Below are 19,646 nucleotides of genomic sequence, written 5' to 3'. Positions count from 1 at the left end.
TTTCAACACCGTTTCACACCACACACTAACCACCAGACTCCACAACGCGAGGATCCAGGAAAACGCCCTCAAATGGATTCGCTCCTTCCTCTCCGGAAGAACTCCGAAAATCAGACTCCCCCCCATCTCTCCGAACCAACAGACATCATCTGCGGAGTTCCCCAGGGTTCCTCGCTGAGCCTCACCCTCTTCAACGTCTACATGGCACCCCTTGCCAACATCGTCAGCAAACACGGACTTAATATCATATCCTACGCCGACGACACTCAACTCATCCTCTCCCTCACCAGGAACTCAGAAGAAACCAGACTCAGTTTCCAGGAGGGAATGAAGGACGTTGCATCATGGATGAAGGACAGTTGCCGCAAACTCAACTCTGACAAAACCGAAGTCCTCATCTTCGGCACCCGCCCCTCCGCCTGGAGCAACGCATGGTGGCCAGCAGCCATCGGTCTGTCCCCCACCCCTACGGATCACGCAAGAAACCTTGGCATAATCCTGGGCTCCTCCCTCTCCATGAATCGCCAAATCAACGCTGTCTCATCCACCAGTTTCAATTGCCTCCGGATCCGGCGTAAGACTTTCAAATGGATCCCCCCCCAACTGCAGAAAGACGGTCACCCATGCCCTCATCGCTAGCAGGCTCAACAATGGAAACGCCCTCTACGCAGGAATCAACAAATCCCTGCTATCCAATCTCCAAACCACCCTGAACGCTGCCGCAAGGCTCATCCTAAGAACACCACGCCACAAGCACATGACCCCGCACCTGCGCAGACCCCACTGACTCCTTGTCAAGAAGAGAGTCACTCACGAACTACTCACACACGCCTACAAATCACTCAACAACATTGGGCCAAAGTACCTCAACGACAGACTGAGTTTCCACTCACCTGTGAGGAACCTCCGCTTGGCCGACCTCACCCTGGCAGAAGTCCCCCGCATCCGCCGTAGCAGATCCGGAGGCAAGGCCTTCTCCTACACAGAGGCCACGGCCTGGAACTCTCTCCCGTTGGAAATACAACGTACACCAACTCTGCCTGCATTCAGGAGTGCACTCAAGACTTGGCTTTTCAACTGACTTGAGCTGCCCTACCCCCCCCCCCCCCACCCCTCAGCGCCTTGAGACCCTCACGGGTGAGTAGTGCGCTTTACCAACCCCTGATTGATTGATTGTTCTTTTTTCTCTCCCACAGATAGTTTACGCCCACCACTTTCAAATCTCACCAGCCACCACTGCTACAAAAGACAAACATAAGTAGGCAATTGGAGAATACGCAAAAGAAACCGTAACATGCACAGAAGTGCGGTACTAAACATCAGTCTATGCTCGGAATATGCAACCCAGGCAACTCTACCAAACCGAAAATAGCAGCAAACTTCCCAACCAGAGCATAAAAAACTGAAAAACATGTTTCTCTATGTTCTGGACCTAAACCATAATTTCAAATGCATGCTCATGGAAGACCTTAGGCACTGTACCTGAACATCACTTGAGGATTTTTAATCTGTTTTGGTGGCGTGGTCTTTCATGAAGCATCTCTTATCTGATTACTGACTGTGTCCTCTTCATGTAGGTTGATTCCTGGCATGAATCATTGGTCACAAAATCACTCAATCGGCACCTCATGCTTCATCCTCCACAAATCACCATGCTCATTGGGCCTGTTTCCTCTTTGCAAATGGACGATTGGAGCTGATTCATAAAGGCATGTAAAAGTACTATTTAATGTACTCATAAGTGTTTTTGTGGATGGTCTTAATAGGTTTCCCATCTCCGGGAAATGGAGCACGGGATCAATGTGCCCAAAAGTGACTGCCATTTTGATCACTGAAAGTTGACAAGGGGGTGTTGCAATGCATACAAATAATACAACCATATTAAAATGTTCCATATTTAAAAGTGCATGCTCCCTCATGAGCGTCGCAACGTGAGCTGCAAAAGATGTTTCTATGTCAATACAGTTTTAATGTCCCAGGTGTTTTTGTCTTTACTGCCTGTGAAAAGATGCAGTCCGCTGTGAGATTTATAAAGTCACTTAGTGAAATTTCCCTCCATAGAGCAATTGTCTACAAAGTGACGATCAGTTTGGCATTTTTAAGCGAGCTGCTTCGAGAAATTTAACTAGCCTAGTGTTCAGTTGTGGTGATGAGGGATCAAAGCATGCCAGGACAGCTTGTCTCCTTGTCCTGATACCTCTTTGATTGAGGGGAATTTTTAGCAGCTGTCTCCTTTCTTGACACAGCTCCGTGCAGGTGCAGATTGTGTGAATGATGTCGCCCAGATCCTTGTTGCACAGACTACAAAGAGTAAAAGCCTGCTCCCTTTTCCAAGGTGGGAGCTGCTGCGTAGTTGGTAACACTCCAAGTCTGAACTTTAAAAAAATGTTGTTTTAGTATTTTTGAATATCCCAGATTAAAATAATGTTGTGGGGCTAAGTACTTATATGTGGCCAAGGTCATCCAGGCATGCAATCTAAGCGAGAAGGTTGCCTTGTCCTCTAGCAAGGAGAGTGTCTTCAGCGTCTTCCGCACCATTTTTTTGAACGCCGAATGGAGGCAGTGTGTGTCCCATCAGGGGGAGAGGCCTGTGATCGTCAAAGCCTCCTCAAGATATTGGCCTGCGGGTGATTTCGGCCTCTGTTGGATCTCTTGCCAGAGGAGGTAGTTTAATGTGTTAGGGTTTGCTGACCTAATCTTGTGCCAGCAGTTAATGAAAGCACCGTAGCTAGCCCAAGTTTGCTTTATGAGGCCAAACTCCAGACGAATTTGTGCCGGTGAAGTGTAGCTCAGTCTCTACAGCTGCAGTCATGGCTTACCATGGGCAAGGTCCGAAGGTGCAGAAAGTGACGGTACAGCCCATTAATCTCATCCTCAGATACCTACAAAATAGGTCCAAAATCCAAGTATGGCTGTATGAACAGGTGAACATGCGGATAGAGGGCTGCATCATTGGATTTGACGAATACATGAACTTGGTGCTTGATGATGCACAAGAAGTTCACTTGAAGACCAAGTCCAGGAAACAGTCGGGTCGTATCATGTTGAAAGGGGACAACATCACTTTACTTCAAAGCGTCACTGTCTAAGCAGCTTCATCCATGACCTGTAGTTTTTAGGTCGAGCTCGACCTGCATTCAATGGGAAGCATTGATTGCTGTCTGCTCGACAACTATTGTCAGACGTTTTTGGGAATGTGGACACGAGAGTGGCACGAGCGCAGATTTGCGCAGATTTGACCTCATGGGCGCGCACTGCGCCATGCTTATCTCCTGCTCGGAAGCTCCAACACCACACATGCATGCGCATACACAGAGACACACACACGAGCGCCCACGCACGCACGCACCCATACATAGAGAGAACCTACCCTCGCCGTCGCATACACACACGGTGAAAACACACACACACACTGCATACACACACGCCCCCCCCCTCGGAAGCTCCAACACCACACACGCATGCGCATACACAGAGACACACACACAAGCGCCCATGCACGCACGCACCCATACATACAGAGAACCCACCCCCGCCGTCGCATACACACGCGAGCACACACACACTGCATACACACACGCTCCCCCCCTTACCTCACCGTGCTCTTTTATTGATGAAATCCCTGTTTTCTTGTGGGCTCCTTCTGCCCGGCTCCCAATGGATGGATGGGCGGGCGGGGCGATGCGGTCAGGGGCTCCAGTGCTGCTACGGCGGGCGGGTGGGCGGGGGCGACGTGGCCAGGGGCTCCAGTGCTGCTACAGTGGGCGGGCGGGCAGGGGCGACGCGGCCAGGGGCTCCAGTGCCATCTATCGCCTCTTGTACGCCATCACCAAGTGGACCCATAGAAGCGGCCAAGAACACTCTGCGCCTGTGCGGAAGTGTGTGCGCCCGCCTGACGTCACTTAGAGGCTGAACCTTACGGTAGGCAGGCGCGGGCCGCAGGGTCCCACTGACTCATCTACGGCGCTCCAATACTAGTGACTTTCTGCAGCATTTTCCTTCGGGTCGTGACTTGAGCTCCTCCGCGCCCACGGACTACCCCACAGTATAACCGTACCATAAAGGCAGGGAGACGCCAAAATGGAGCTCTTTGCCGAAGAAGGAGGAAACCTACAACCATCCGGGCGGTAGCCGAAGAGAGTTTGATGCAGGTATGAGCAGAGCCGGAGAAAGAGCCCAAATATCCAGGTGCTCGCTTTAAGCAGAGAAAAAGAGCACTTTTTTTTCTTTCTTTTTAACTATGTCTTTTATCTTCCAGACCACCTCTATCTGGTCTATACAGTCTCAAAACCCAGTCAATAGCCGGTAGATAGCCAATAATAGCAGGTAGATGGCAAGAGGTGTCTAAGGTGTCCCCAGAAAACACACAAAAGAAAAGAAGGGGGGGCCAACTCTTTGCCTCACCAGCGTTTCTCCCTTGTTCTATCTGCGACCTTGCAGTATCACGTGAACATTTGAAGAAATAGTGCATCCAAGAAAGCATTTGTTTGGTTGGTGGAAGTTGCAGGAGGAACCCGCTTCTTCTTTTGGAGTATCCCAGGCTTATCAATGTTACTGTGTCTTTGATAACTTTGTGTGTTTCTTTTGAAATTATTTTGATAAATAAACCAGACTGTTAGTGACAAAGGGGTAGGGGAAGGAACTATTTGCCGTTTCCCTTAGACCCATTTGCATCTGCTACTGTTAAACAAGTTAACATATGGTTCTTTTCTTTTTCTAAAACTTGAATTTACCAAAAGGGGGGACATCAGCACCCCCCACGGTGGCAGCCCATTGCATAGAAGGGAGAACTGAACCTGAACGCGCCCTTTAAGACCGCTCCATGCACTCCCCAAAGAATCTGCATCAAATGAACTTCATACTGAATGATATACAAAGCTTGTCTCATGCACGTGTAAGTGCACACGGCCGGTACAGTGAAACTGTGAATGGCTCATTAAATCAGTTATGGTTCCTTTGATCGCTCCATCTGTTACTTGGATAACTGTGGTAATTCTAGAGCTAATACATGCCGATGAGCGCTAACCTCCCGGGATGCGTGCATTTATCAGACCAAGACCAAGTTGATAATATGTCGCAGGCAAGCCCCACATCCCTATGGAGTACATACTACATGCACCAAATGCCTTGCAGGGCTAGAGTTAGAGAAATTCTGAATGAATGACCAAGAAAGCATGTCCTTTCTGTCTGTGCAGAGAGGCTCTGGAATGAAATCATCTGAGAATCTTGTCCTCTCTCTTTCACATCATATGTTTGCCACAAAGAGAATTACTCTATTAGGAACATGCATCAAGCTATTTACCGGTCCCAACCGTGCAAACTCGCAAAATTGGCTCCTTTGCAACCAGCAAATAGCCTTTTGGGATGCATCAACCTCAAAGGCATTCACAAAATAGGCAATCGCAATTTTTGTGATTACCTATTTTGTGAACGCAGTTAGGGAATCGCAATTTGTGATTCCCTAAATGCAATGCAAGAAGCATTCTCAGAATGTGACTTTGCATTAAGGAATCTTAATTTGCAATTCCTTAGAAAAATGCCCAAAATTGTATTTTTCTATGTGCCATGTGGTGCATACACATGCCCTTAGGGCATGTGTGTGTGCCACATTTGCACAAGTACCATTTTTGGGGGTGCATCAGGGTGGCCTTTTGGCACCTTGAATTGCATTTGCAATTTGAGATTACCTATTTGGTAATTGTAAATCGCGAATGCTTTCACTACGGATTTCTGTGGGTCTAGAGGCCCATAGGAACTAATGGGAAAGTATTCCCTAATAGTAAATCACAATTTGCGATTCGCTAACAGGGAATGTGTAGGAATCGCTGTTTTTTCTGCGAAAACCTACATGCATAAGGAATTGCGATTCCTTAATAATCACTATTTAGGAATCGCAATTCATTTTATTGGTGCATGTTCCCCCTATGTGCCTGCCCTCACCAGCCTTCCACTGAGTTCCAATGCAACATGTCGCCTTCATTCCCCCCAGTCCCTTATCTCCCTTCCTAAAAGTATTGTTTTTTCATATCTGTATTTTTGAGCCATGCAACTGTCTCCTAAACACTCTGGGAAAATAATTGGTATCTGATAGGATTTATAGCAGAGTAACTAATGACCATGTCTTTCAGAAACATTCCGGTGTCTTTGAGAACATATTAGAGGAACTTAAAGATTTTCGGGATGCTATTCGAATCAAAGAAGGGGTTTGCAATAGTTAAACAAAGGCCGAGGCATGTACCATTGAGTATCAGAAGAGAACTGACTGAAGTACTAGGTCTGATGTGCAAAGTGGTATTGAGCCTGTTGAATCATCCATTTAGTTATTCCCACTCGTAATAGCTCACAAGAGAAGTCAAATAAAATCCTAGGCACTGATATAAGAAGTGGTGAATAAACCATTTGGATGGCTGGACAGCCATTGCCATTGGTGGAGTAAATAATGACCACCAATGCCGCGCGTACTATTTGAGATGTTCAAGAGAAGTGGCATGGTAGATCGGTCCATCCTAGATCTTGGAGATTTATTTAAATTTTCTAAATGCATAAATACTGTCGATATTGAAGCACGAATCATCAGACCCAGTAAGATTTGTACCTAACCTTTAGCATTAAGACCACATGGGTTAGTAGAAATGAAGCAACTATATAATGGAACACCATGGGGGACAAACCACTTTGTTTCTGTTAATTAACATCGCAATGTCTTTTCAAACTCCAGATACCACCTTGGTGATGTGGTCTGTGTTTTGGGCTTCATTAGCACACATCTTAAAAGGCAACCTTGGCTGTTCTGGTGGGCAGATGACCAGTGTAACCTATATACAAAAAAGGCCATCATGTTTTGTTAGTTATTGCCACATTCTCATTGGCTACGATGTGCATCCAAATATTCTCCTCTTCAATTTGCTCAATATACATTGGCAACAGTGCGGGGGAGAGCCTGCTGCTACTGTTGTCTTTCCATGGGTGGTCTGTGGATTTGAACATACAATGAATAAAACCAATATGTGTATATAGTAATGCAGAGGGTCCCGGAAATGTGAATGCCAACAGGCTAGCATTTAAAACTAACCCCGAAAACGCAAAAGTGTTCCTTATCATATGATGACTATATCGGTACCCACTGGGTGATTAGTGAGAGAGGCAGACATGGTAAAACCAAAGGCTGTTTACAATGGGTGATCCAAAACCACGTTGTTATGTTGAGCAATGCAATGGCTTTTAATGACACGTTGGTAGCACTGATCTTGTACAGATGTTGAGTATATTATCCTGATGTATGTTTGTACACATGAAGCAAATATGAACATCTATTCGCTAACATACATTAGTATTACTAGTATTAGTGGGCATAGTGCATATAAGGCACAGCCACAACCTGCTTCATGCTTTGCTACCTCTATTTACTAGCCACATGACACAAACATTAGAATTAGACCTGCCTCCTCGTGAACTTGTACGCAGAGTTTCAATTTCCCTATCTAAAGTGCTAGTTCTAGCTGTAAGGCAGATATGATTTGTGTATAAGATTCAATTGTTCTATCTTCTCCCTTTAGGTCGCCCCTGTGTTGACTGCCATGCGTTTGAGTTCATGCAGAGGGCTTTGCAGGATTTGAAAAAGACGGCGTATAACCTTGATGCACGGGTAAGTAGCGCTTTGTGAAAATTATAAGCTTCACATACTGGATTAATACATTACATAAACTAGTACAGAGATACCACTTTTTCTTTCAAGGACCTTGTGAATTAGAAAGCCCAGAACACATGCTTGAAATTTGTCTGTAGGGTCAAACTTTGGGCTACTTTCTCTTTATTGTCCAAGCCCATGCCCCGTTCTACATCAGTGGTGGCAATGCTTAGTCTCCGGGACATTATAAATTGTGTGTGTCTTGTAAAGCGCACTTCTACCCGCACCGCAGGCCTCGTAGCGCTATAGACCGCTGGGGAACCCGTCCTGGCTTTCCCTGTGAGATAGTCCCTCCTGGGAGTCTCCAAGGTGAAACCAGGCATCCCCGGCGTTTGTGAGGGGCCGTTGTGCAGATGAGGCAAGCTAATGCCCAGAGTTGCCGAGTGTGATCTCTGGTTGGAGTAGGCACCGATGCGAGAATTATCGAGTCCGCTGATCCTGGTCCAAGACCCTGCCGCGTCGGGAATCGAACCCTGGTCCCGGGCCGTTCTCTGCTCTCGGGTCTGCCGCCTCTAACCAGTGAGCCACACCACTCCACTATATTACTACCATTATAGAGCACACCATCTAGGCTCCATGCAACGCTATCTTGATAGCCAGTCAATGGATATTCAACCACATCACCGTCTCTTTAAGAGAGCTCCATACACTCCTCGAAGAGCCTGCATCAAATTCAAGTCCTACTATGTGATCTACAAAGCTACCGTGAAATTGTTGACATTATGTCAAAGGAAGCCCCACATCCCTATGGAATACATACAACACACAACATATACCTTAGAGGGCTGGAGTTACAGAAATTCTAGAATGAATGACCAAGTAAACATTTACTTTCTGTCTATGCAGAGAGGCTCCGGAATTAAATAATCTTATTACTGAGAATCTCTTCTTCTCTCTTTCACATCATATTTTTGTCACAAACGATTGGCTCTATGTGCCTACCCCCACCAGCATTCCACTGAGTTCCAATGGTGATTTGTCTCACTGATACCCCAGTTCCTCATTACTTTACCTAAAAGTATTATGTATCATTCACATGTGTACCATTTAATCTTTGCAACTGTCTCCTATGCACTCTGAGACATTTATAATTGGAATCTGATATGATTAATAGCAGGGTAACTGCTGACCATGATTTTCAGAAACATGCAGGTGCGTTTGAGTATATTTTAGAGAAACTTAAAGGGTTTGGGCATGTTATTGCAGGGGTTTGCAATAGTTAAACATATTCTGAGTGTGAAAGGCATCCTTTTTGTTCTGATCACCCCCATTTTTAGGTTGAGCCTTGACAGCGTGCATGCGCTGTGTGCAAGACCTGCTGTAATCACTCTACATAGGGAAATTCTGCCAGCTGCGTTAGTCTTCTTTGGTGGCTCCTTATTGGTTGGTGCTCCCGATACCTCACTTCCGTTTTTCCTTCAGGAGCACGGCCAACTACAGTTTCATTACGCTGTGGGACTACTTCTTTTATTTCCTACTGCTTATTCATTAATGTGGTTGTTTCTTTGTAACCATCCTCATTTTTAATTTCATTATAATTCGCAGTTTATTTATTTGATTAATTTCAATCTGCAAACCCTTGTTTATTGAATTTTATTAGTTCAGATCGACATTTTTTGTACACACAGGAAAGCCATGCAAAGACTCAAACCCGGTTTCCGAGTCCCAAAGTCGGCAGCTATGTTCTTAAACCATATGTCGGCAGCTCTGTACTGAAACACTATGCAAGGACCAAAGCGCCCCCTCTTGTATATCTGTGCTTGTTGTTTCTTTACATATAAAGCAAATACAGTTTGAATACTGTTCTGCTACATTAATAGTAAGCAGGGCTTACTATTAATGTGTTCGTCACACTTGTACAGGAGTGATTAAAGGGCCCATTGTAAAATGTTCAGGATTATTCCCCATTCACTGGTGGCTGCATCAGGGAATGCAAACTGTTAGACCGAACTCAAGAGTTCTCCCTTTGACTCTTTAGGAATTTAGTCCAAAGTGTCTATGGTGTCTTGTCTTAGCACTGTTAGATGAGAGTCCTCCCAGGGCCCAACTGGCCCAGTTCACACCTTACCTGCTTTCTCAGGACAAAAGAGTTCGGCAATGCATCAGGCACCTTCAATGCGCACCTGCTCAATTTGGAGAAGTTGGCCTGCTCTCGGCCTACTCAGCAACATCCGGCGGCACAAGCTCCCTCTCCTGAGCAGGGTTGCTGGAGGTCTCTCAGATGTCTAAGGAGCTCCCTGCTTGCAAAGATGTGGTATGTTGACTTTGGATACGTGAGACCAGAGAGGCTCTGGTATCATCCCTAATTGGCACACACAGTGTTTGCGTTTCCTTGGTATAAGAAAACCACTTCCATTCAAAGTTCGTTATTCATCATTTATTTCATGAATTTAGTAATGATTTATATCAATGCGTTTCAAATTTCTTCATAGTTGTTGTCAACATGCAAAATCAGGCAATATCATAGCGTGTCCAATGCATTTCGGGCATTTAGAAGCATGCCCTTCATCAGGGAAATGACACTAGAAAAAATAACATGTGCGCAAATTAATATGAGCAAATCGTATACATATCGTCATTGTCTGTTCAAAAAACAATATCGGGGACATTTGTTAATTGGTTTGCATAACAATCCGTGTGCTTCATGCAGCTAAAAGTGAGTGATGGTGTTGGGAAAGTAATGCTGGGGGTTAAAAGTGCAGGGTTCAGAGGTTCACTTACATGCCTGTGTTGAACGGTGGAACGGAATCTAAAGAAAGGTAAAAGTAAAAAAATTCCGTCAGACCTAATGCACGAAAAAAGTGTGCCTGTGCGCTCCAATATAAGGCTTTGTATGCGCTAAAACTGACCTTGCTGGTTACGGGTGACGTATTCTATCCGGTGCTCGTCTCCTTGAAACGCCGGTGAAGACAAGGGCTTCCCGCGTTAATAATATTCAAAACATCAGAGGTCACGTGGTAGGTCACGTGTGAACGGAATCTAACCTACCACGTGACCTCTGATGTTTTGAATATTATTAACGCGGGAAGCCCTTGTCTTCACCGGCGTTTCAAGGAGACGAGCACCGGATAGAATACGTCACCCGTAACCAGCAAGGTCAGTTTTAGCGCATACAAAGCCTTATATTGGAGCGCACAGGCACACTTTATTCGTGCATTAGGTCTGACGGAATTTTTTTACTTTTACCTTTCTTTAGATTCCGTTCCACCGTTCAACACAGGCATGTAAGTGAACCTCTGAACCCTGCACTTTTAACCCCCAGCATTACTTTCCCAACACCATCACTCACTTTTAGCTGCATGAAGCACACGGATTGTTATGCAAACCAATTAACAAATGTCCCCGATATTGTTTTTTGAACAGACAATGACGATATGTATACGATTTGCTCATATTAATTTGCGCACATGTTATTTTTTCTAGTGTCAATTCCCTGATGAAGGGCATGCTTCTAAATGCCCGAAATGCATTGGACACGCTATGATATTGCCTGATTTTGCATGTTGACAACAACTATGAAGAAATTTGAAACGCATTGATATAAATCATTACTAAATTCATGAAATAAATGATGAATAACGAACTTTGAATGGAAGTGGTTTTCTTATACCAAGGAAACGCAAACACTGTGTGTGCCAATTAGGGATGATACCAGAGCCTCTCTGGTCTCACGTATCTAACAGTCAATTTGACGTCGTAGGGCCCTCGACGCCTCCTCATTGAGCACCACCAAAACTAACAAACATTGTCTAACCAAGATAAAACTGGTATTGAACTAAATGCAAGCTGTGCATCACCACAACTACCACTGTATGTTGACTTTGCTCACTGGGGAGAAGGAATCCTTTCATCAGTTCCCGACTGGAGCCCAGTGGGGGGTTTGATATCGTTCATGGCTTCTTCAGCCGCCCTCCGGTCAGTCAGGTGCAGTTTCCTTGCAGTGTGGGTCCAACCCGCAGGACATAGCCTCAGTCTCTACTTCAGGTAAAGATCTGAATCTTTTGACATGTTGGTACTCGTAGCCCCTCCTGGCATAAGAGGTTGCCGCAGTACTTGGAAAAGACGGGCACCAACTTTCTTGTTGCGTACACCCACGTCAAGACAGTCACTGCTCCCATTGATTCATCACGGCTGACTTTACCAATGGCCACCTTGGGCATATAGGGGCCCCGAAGCATAGTGGCCCAGGTTTGCCCAGGCCTATGCGTGGCTTCACTCTTGGCTCAGTATCCTGCGGCCTTCTCCTGGCAAGTGGGGGTCGCAGAGCCATTATGGCAAAAGGGCAATGGCCCTATCGGTACCTCACTCAGTGAATCTTCTCTCAGGGCTCTCCACTGGATCTCATACCCTCCAGCGCTCTCCTCTTCTTCACAGGACATACTTAGCAAGCAGGCTGGCACTGGTGCTTTAGGTGAATATATAAAAAAGGAGACTAGTAGCAAGTTCCTAGGTCAGGGCACAATATTTATATAGATAACAATCCTAGGCAACTGTGGGGTCCTTGAATATATAGGGTACAATGGCACAAAAAAAAATATATAGGCGCCGCACAATAAAAATTAAGTATTGATCATCTGCTATTTTCATATATTTAACTGCAGCTCTGTTATTATCGATACTACGGTCCCTCATAGCCTTATATCAGACCACTATTAAGGTAAATTGAGGTCATAACAATTTAGCACTATCCCCACAGCTTGCATGAATTATTAAATAATATACCATCTTTGTCGCATTAAATTAATTTCCTTACAGGTCCAACTGGGTGTGGAAGTCACGATGAAAGTTATTTCAATCCTATCAGTTTTGAACATAGTATCAATCCTCCGTCTATTTTGGGCTTAAATAGTAATCCCATGATAGGTAATCACATACAGTTAAACTTTATCATTGTACCACATTGAGTCTGTTCATCATTATAGTTCATTAAATTCCTGTTTTTTAACCCTCTTAGGACTTTGTTCTATCTTTGAACTACATATAATCCAACTTGCTTCTTGGCTTTTGAAGCAATTTACTACAAAATATTTTTAGATGAGGGCACATCTGCCTTTTTTAGATGTGTATTTAATTATACAACCAGTAGTCACAGGCCCTGGGTTTCTATATATATCAAGTCATATCTGCGGTGTCTTGGTCTCTGTTATCTTGTATGCAGCACTTTATTCATTGTTTCCACATTCCTAATTAATTATCAAACATTGTAGTTGGGTGATTTTTTTTCACCCTCCTTCTTTTTCTGCACTAACCAGTTTCTTAATTCTTAGGCAGCCTTATCGTATTTGATGTAGCATTTGTTAATTGTTGCAGTGTACTGGATAAAATATATATTGTTATGTAAATGTATATTATTTCTATTTTTAGAATCTGCAAGTGGTTCTCCCGAAGAAGGCGTTTGTTACGCCGAAACACGCGTAGAGACAATTAATTAATCCACTTGGTTGTTTTATTATGATTGCATTTGTGTTTTTTTATATATGATTGTTGATATGAATGCATATTCTGAAACTTTCTTAATTGTGACATTTCTGTGAATTTTAAAATCTGCTTTTTCATGTTTTTTATATTTTAAAATAAATGAATATTCAAGTTGTCTTTGTTAGTTTTCCTTGTACACTGCATTAATTATTTTTATTGTGCGGCGCCTATATATATTTTTTTGTGCCATTGTACCCTATATCTTCAAGGACCCCACAGTTGCCTAGGATTGTTATCTATATAAAAACTGGTGCTTTAGGCTCCATGGCATGTCATCTTAGTTTCCTGGGTTATGTCCCTCATCCAGCAAGGAGACTAGCATGCCTTTGCCCCCAGTCCTGGTGACAGGCAGAAGTCTTGCAGAGCTTCTCCTTCTTGCACAACCGGTCTGGCTGTGTGGCAGATGACAAATGTTTGGGGACTCAACCTCCCCTTTTTATAGTCCTTTTCCAGACACAACATATGATTGAGAGTCATTGTCTTTGACACTTTATGTTGGGATGCTGCTTCTTTTAAAGTGTCACTTCTCCTTTTCGTTTTATTCATGAATGATATCTGTTACAGCAGGCATGACTCCGAAGCCGATTGTCCACAACACAATTAATTAGAGCGACCACAGTTCACACATGGATGTCAGTCACAGTGACATGTGCAAATCCCAGACCCCTGTCACTGCTCTTTAGGATTACATTATCAACACCATCTCCCCTTTCTGAGAACTGGTCTGGCCCCTCACTTGTGATATATCACTTTATCAAAGAGCAGTTACTGGAAGTGTAAAGGGAGTCATTTAATTTTCCTTACAGCATGTCCATACCCAGATCATAGGAATGCATCAATACACAAATCTGTGTGGGGGGATTCCTCTCTTCCTCATGTCTTCACCAGGTGGGCGTGGCCTTCCTAAAATGGAACCCAGTGTATTCAAAATAATGTACCATTGCAGGCACACTTACTCAGTGCACATTCACAGCGCATTCTCTGACCAGCACTGTCCCTCCCCTCCATGCACTGTACCCTTACTTGTACACATGCATTCAACACACCCTCTGTCTGTGATTTCAGTACACACACTCTCTCAGGGCACTGTTCAGCACCGAAGCTTTTCCATATTTAACCAGAGTATGCTCTTTACAGACATACACTGCCAGCACAAACACTCACTATGCACGCTACACAACATTTCACTCTTCATGAATTGTACTTCATGCAAGCACACATACATCCAGCACATGCTTTCATTGTGCATGCAATAGACAGCACTACATCCCTCATTCAATATACTCTCCTCGGACAAACATGCACCCAGTAAATGTATTAACCACACATGCACTTCACAATACTGCTCCATCCTTGCACAGTACGCTTCCCAGGCACACATACAACCAACACAGAGTAATTACTCCAGTGCTGCACAGCACTCCACATCATACCCGATTTAGGCCAAGGGGGGGCTAAGCATAAAGCACCGGAACTTTTAAGGTAAATATAGGAAAGCTATAGCTATCTATATATGCAGACCCAGTTCTTAATTTGAGCCAGTTGCTTCTGGTGCTGAGCACCAGTACTTAATCGCCAACACCGGAGCTTTTCTTGGACACAAGTTACGGACACATTTATTTACGTGGAGAATAAGTGATTTGCCCAGAATCCCGAGATGTTGAGCCGATGCAGAGACTCAAACCTGGTTCCCCAGCTCCGAAGTTGACAGCTCTGGCCACTGCCCCACCTCCTCTCCCCACTTTCATGATTAGTAGTTGGTTCTGTTTTAGGCAGCGCTAGTAGGAGAAATGTGCTAGTACAAGCTGTCTCCTGATGAGAGCCCCCGGCACTTATTTTGTTTTACAAATTAACCACTGTGCAAACCTACATACAATACTTTTGTAGCTGAAATTCTGCCTATGATTAAAATTTCGTGCCACAAATAAACTCGATGTATTGCAAGTATCCTCATTGCCCAGATCAGCACAATCATGATGTCTCACCACTGTTTTTGGTTGAAGTCCTCTACAGCCTTAAGAGACATTGTTAAACTACTGGACCATTCATTGTGACACTCAAAACTACATTGCACAAGTGTCATTATAGCTGAATTCCCTCACACTTTGCAAACAACTACTTCAGAATGTCTCCTTCTGTTATGACTCAAAATGCATGCCCAAGCATTTCAGTAAAGCATTCAAAACACCTTAATATAGATATTATCTTGTCATTAAAGACTGACCACCAGACTGTCCAGCACCAGGGTCTGTGTTAAGAAATCATTATGCTGTATAGTGTGATTTGGACTCTGATGCATAAAGATCAATACAATGAATAACTACATAAATTAATGCATTTGTTGTTATGCACAACCTAGAATGTCTTAAGTCGCAAACTATTCTCCCCTTTCATAAACTATTGTTTGCTGTGTGTATTAATTGTACTAATTACCATGATAAAACTATTTTACAGACAGAGACACTTCTCCTGCGAGCAGAGAAGAGAGGCCTGTGTGACTGCCTCCCATCAATCAATTGAAAGGACTTATAGAAATGGTCTGCAGACGCCCTTCACTTTTAAGACTGTTCCACTATTTGCTGACCATCGGATTCAACTTGCTTTCGTCATGAACATGCATGTGTCACAATGTAAAGCATACTTGTGGTTTCCACAGCGACACAGCTGCAGATATGTTTCATTCTGTGAGCTTGTATTTTACTATCTGTAGGAATCGCGGAAATATCACTCAAACCAACAACTTTGTGGCAATGACTTTACTTTCTGCATCTTCAATTCCATTAATTTATTTATAATTTTTATCTGCTGCGCTACATATCTTTTGAAAGATCCAAACAAGTGTTACCTTATTATGTACTTACCCTCAATTGTGAAGACCAAAATTTACATTTATTATGCTGTGCTGTATAGAATCTATTGACAGAAAATAAACATTAAGGGTCCGATTCACAAAGGTAAACTTAGACGTTCGATCTAAATTTAGACCAAACGTCTAAGTTTACGATTTTGGGAATTCACAAAGGGCATTTACGAGTAGTATCTTTATGTCAGCACTCAGAGCAAAGATCCGGCCGAGTGTGGACATAAAATTGCTACTCGTAAATGCCCTTTGTGAATTCACAAAGGTGTAAACTTAGACGTTTGGTCTAAGCTTAAACAAAACATCTCACTTTGTGACTCAGGCCCTATGTATTTCAGACTTGAAATGTTTAGTGATAGCATTTTTCAGATTTTAAATCCATTCATATTTGGTAGATATATTGTTGGTCACCTAATCTCAAGTTTTCACTGACTTAATGATTGATGGCAATGCACATTGGACTGGATTTTATCATCCCTGTGTACTTAACTCAAGCTTTGATATTCCTCAGTTGTAGTCAAACATATTTGTATTTCCTAAAATTAAGTTGTCGGCTTCTGGTACATTCATATTGGATTATTTATCAGGAATAGATAAAAAAAAACTTTATTCTGTTGTCCAAAATTCAAGGTATAACATTTACAGAATCAAATATTCCTGCATGAAATCTTGATGTGTGCATACACTTTTGCTTTGAAAACAACTACTTCCGTCAAGTTGAACATGGAATTTAAAACTGCTAGGGAAAGTATTCTGCTACAGCCTAGTGAGCAAGAAATTTCATCAAGACCATTGTTTAACACCCTCTAAGAAAACCTTTCAAGGACTTCTTTAATGCTAACCACAACATACACTGTGAGTGTCCGATCACAAAACGTATCAATAGCTAATAGATTTCATTTGCTCTCATCCGAAATGTGTTTCAACATACATAACATTTTTCTGGTTTACTTGGCCTTGCCAAAATATTTTCAGTTTTTGGTCCTTATTTCTTTTTCGATGTTATTATTAAGATATAATAAAATACACAAAATGACTGACAGTACCTCATCAGTTGCTTTATTGCATGCGTTTATGCCATTTAATATTATGTATACTGTCAAATATAAGCATCACTACTTTAAAACAAGTCTTGTCATATATCAAAGCAATAGATGCACTATATTACATCAAATCCCAATTTCCTTCAAACATAATTTTCAACATTTTCAAAGTCAGATGCGTCATTTGCAACTCATGCATATGAAGATTAATGGTCCCAAGTGCTTTGAAGATGTAAATGTGGGTCTCTCAACCTGTAAATTGATCTTTGAATGGATGCAGCTAAGTTTAATATACAACACCACACTGCTCAGAGGCTATGGACGAAACCATGCACATATTGTTGATGTTAAGACATATGTTTACTCAAAAAGTTACAGAGATTGACATGAAAATTGTTCTAAAAATGAAAATCAACTCTTGCCTTGCCGAGAGCAGAGTTATGGGGCACTGGCTGACGAGGGCACTAAGAACTTAATTGCAGAGCTCACTCTAATGGTTTTGGAGCTGAAAGCGAGCCTGGCAGACATGGTAGAGAGGGTGCATTACCTCGAGTACAGGACACAAGACGCTGAGGGCAGATCCTGTCACAGAAAACTAGAGTTTGTGGGTTTTCCTGAAGACTAAGAAGGTAAGCATCCAGAGGCTATCCTGGAGGAATGGATCAAAATGACCCTGGGCCCAGATAGACTGACCAACGTTTTTGCAATTAAAAGGGTCAGAGAATCCCCACCAGACCCCCCCCCCCCCCAAACCTGGGGAGACTCCCAGATCTCTCATAGCCAAAGTGCTACATTTCTGGGACTGGGATGTGATTTTGAAGAACGGCAGGTCTTTGGGTCGACTGGCAGTGGATAATTCTAAGGTGTGAGTGTTCCCTATCTATAGAGCAGTAATTCAGCAACAGAGCTCCTCTTGTGATATGAAGGTGAAATTGAGGAAAATGGGGCTACAACACATGCTTCTGTTTTCAGTGATAATTAAAATCATTGTTGACACGTAAGCAGTGTTCTTCAAAGACTCAAAAGAGGTGTGGTGGGCATGGGCGGAGGTTAGAAAGGTAGTACTTCGGCCCTCCACCTGCCCAGATTCACACTTGTGATGTCCCCCAGAACAAGACAGATCGGCAAGAAAGTCATGGAGCATCCTACTCCTCTTCTTGTAGCGGCAGGACGCTAGAAGTATGTGGCAACAGCTGCTGCCTTATGGAAATTGTCTTGGACATCAAGGCACGACACAGAAAATGAAGCAGCCAGTGGACGAGCCATAATGTTGGAGGACGAAGCAGGAGGATCCTACTATGAAATTCCCCAGGTAACACCCAGACTTGCAGATGACTGGTAGCTGGGTTTTTGTGTGTAACCTGCGCTTCGATGCAGTTATGAGGGTACATTATTGACTCCTTCAGGCAGTAGTCAGCTCAGTTTTGTAAGGTGGTTGAGACACCACACATTGAAGGGGATTTAATGGACTACTGACGTGTGTGTGGTGTAGCACCCCTTAACTGGCACTCTGTCACAATGGTTCTATTCTTGCTCTTTGTTGGAAGAATACCTTTTGATTTGGAGCCTAGTTCACCATGTCCAGGCACGTTTTCACGCGGCACAGGACAGTTTGATGCCTGGCTCTGTAAAGGAGGTCATGTTTGGAAATTGTTTTTTTTTTTACCATTCATCCAGCTACCAACGCATGGTATGAGGGAGGGAAGGTGTATGGGACTATGCAGTTCACCGCATTTCCACCCAAGGAAATGGTGGAAGTTGTGGGCCTAGTAATTATTTTTTTTGTTTGAATATATTTTATTGCATTTCTTTCATTAGAATACAGGAAAACAGCAGTAGTATTGACGAGATGCGTCATCATACATCCGTTATCTACATATGAATACGTAAAGAAAAAAGAGGAATTTTACGAATCAGTTTAAAACATAGACTGACAAGGATGGGAAATGCAGCTGTACAAAGATACTTCTACATGACAACAGTCTGCTGGTATTATAGCTCTGCCCAGTTTCACCCGGTAGAAAATGAACATCTGTATGGCGGGACATTTATACCAATAAAGTGTCTGACGAGAAGTGTCTGAGTGTGCCAGAGGGCTGACAAAAGAACACTTAACAGGACAGGTGTAATGCATCGCTGGTAATAAAGAATATCCAAGCCTCAAGAAGTGTTATATTGGGGGAAAGTCGGGCAGGCAGGGTGCTACCGCACTGATGAAGCAAATGTAGCGTTAGTCATCGTCTCCCTGTCACCGGGCGTGCCCCGTACGTTATGTCCCTGAGGCCACACTCATCCCAAGGGTGTTATCCACGTCTGAGTATTCAACGTCGTCCTATAGGCACCCCGCAGAGCGCTAGAAAGAAATCTGCGAATAATCAATATTCAATATCATGTACTCAGAACCTTAAATAGTAATTGAAGAACTTGTGAAAATAGGGGCTGTAAGCCAACGGGAGGGGAGAAAATCATAGTAGGGAGGAAGGGGGAATATTAACAGAAGAAGAGGCTTGCATTTAAACAAATGAGATGGGGCTACGGGTAGGGGCAAGTGCATGTGTAATTGTGTCTGCAGTGGGTG

At 43.5% G+C, this 19,646-nt stretch overlaps 1 protein-coding gene and 1 pseudogene across 3 annotated transcripts in view; both read left to right on the top strand.

Annotated features, from left to right (window-relative positions):
- The window catches only part of NICOL1 (NELL2 interacting cell ontogeny regulator 1), a 78,606-nt gene extending 61,544 nt beyond the window's left edge, over nt 1-17,062 (top strand). For 2 of the 3 annotated variants that reach the window (XM_086964205.1, XM_086964204.1), the window contains 2 exons: nt 7,557-7,645; nt 15,620-17,062. In XM_086964205.1, the coding sequence (XP_086820331.1) occupies nt 7,557-7,645; nt 15,620-15,685 (155 nt within the window). In that variant the 3' untranslated portion in view covers nt 15,686-17,062. The remainder of the gene's footprint in view (nt 1-7,556; nt 7,646-15,619) is intronic. The other variant, XR_015309784.1, reaches the window with a different exon arrangement.
- Nucleotides 2,811-3,111, top strand: LOC147725515 (small nuclear ribonucleoprotein E pseudogene; annotated as a pseudogene).
- Nucleotides 17,063-19,646: the final 2,584 nt, after the last annotated feature.

The sequence above is a fragment of the Lissotriton vulgaris genome, chromosome 3_2, assembly GCF_964263255.1.
Source record: "Lissotriton vulgaris chromosome 3_2, aLisVul1.2, whole genome shotgun sequence".
Lineage (NCBI taxonomy): Eukaryota > Metazoa > Chordata > Amphibia > Caudata > Salamandridae > Lissotriton > Lissotriton vulgaris.
This window is presented reverse-complemented; position numbering and strand designations above follow the sequence as displayed.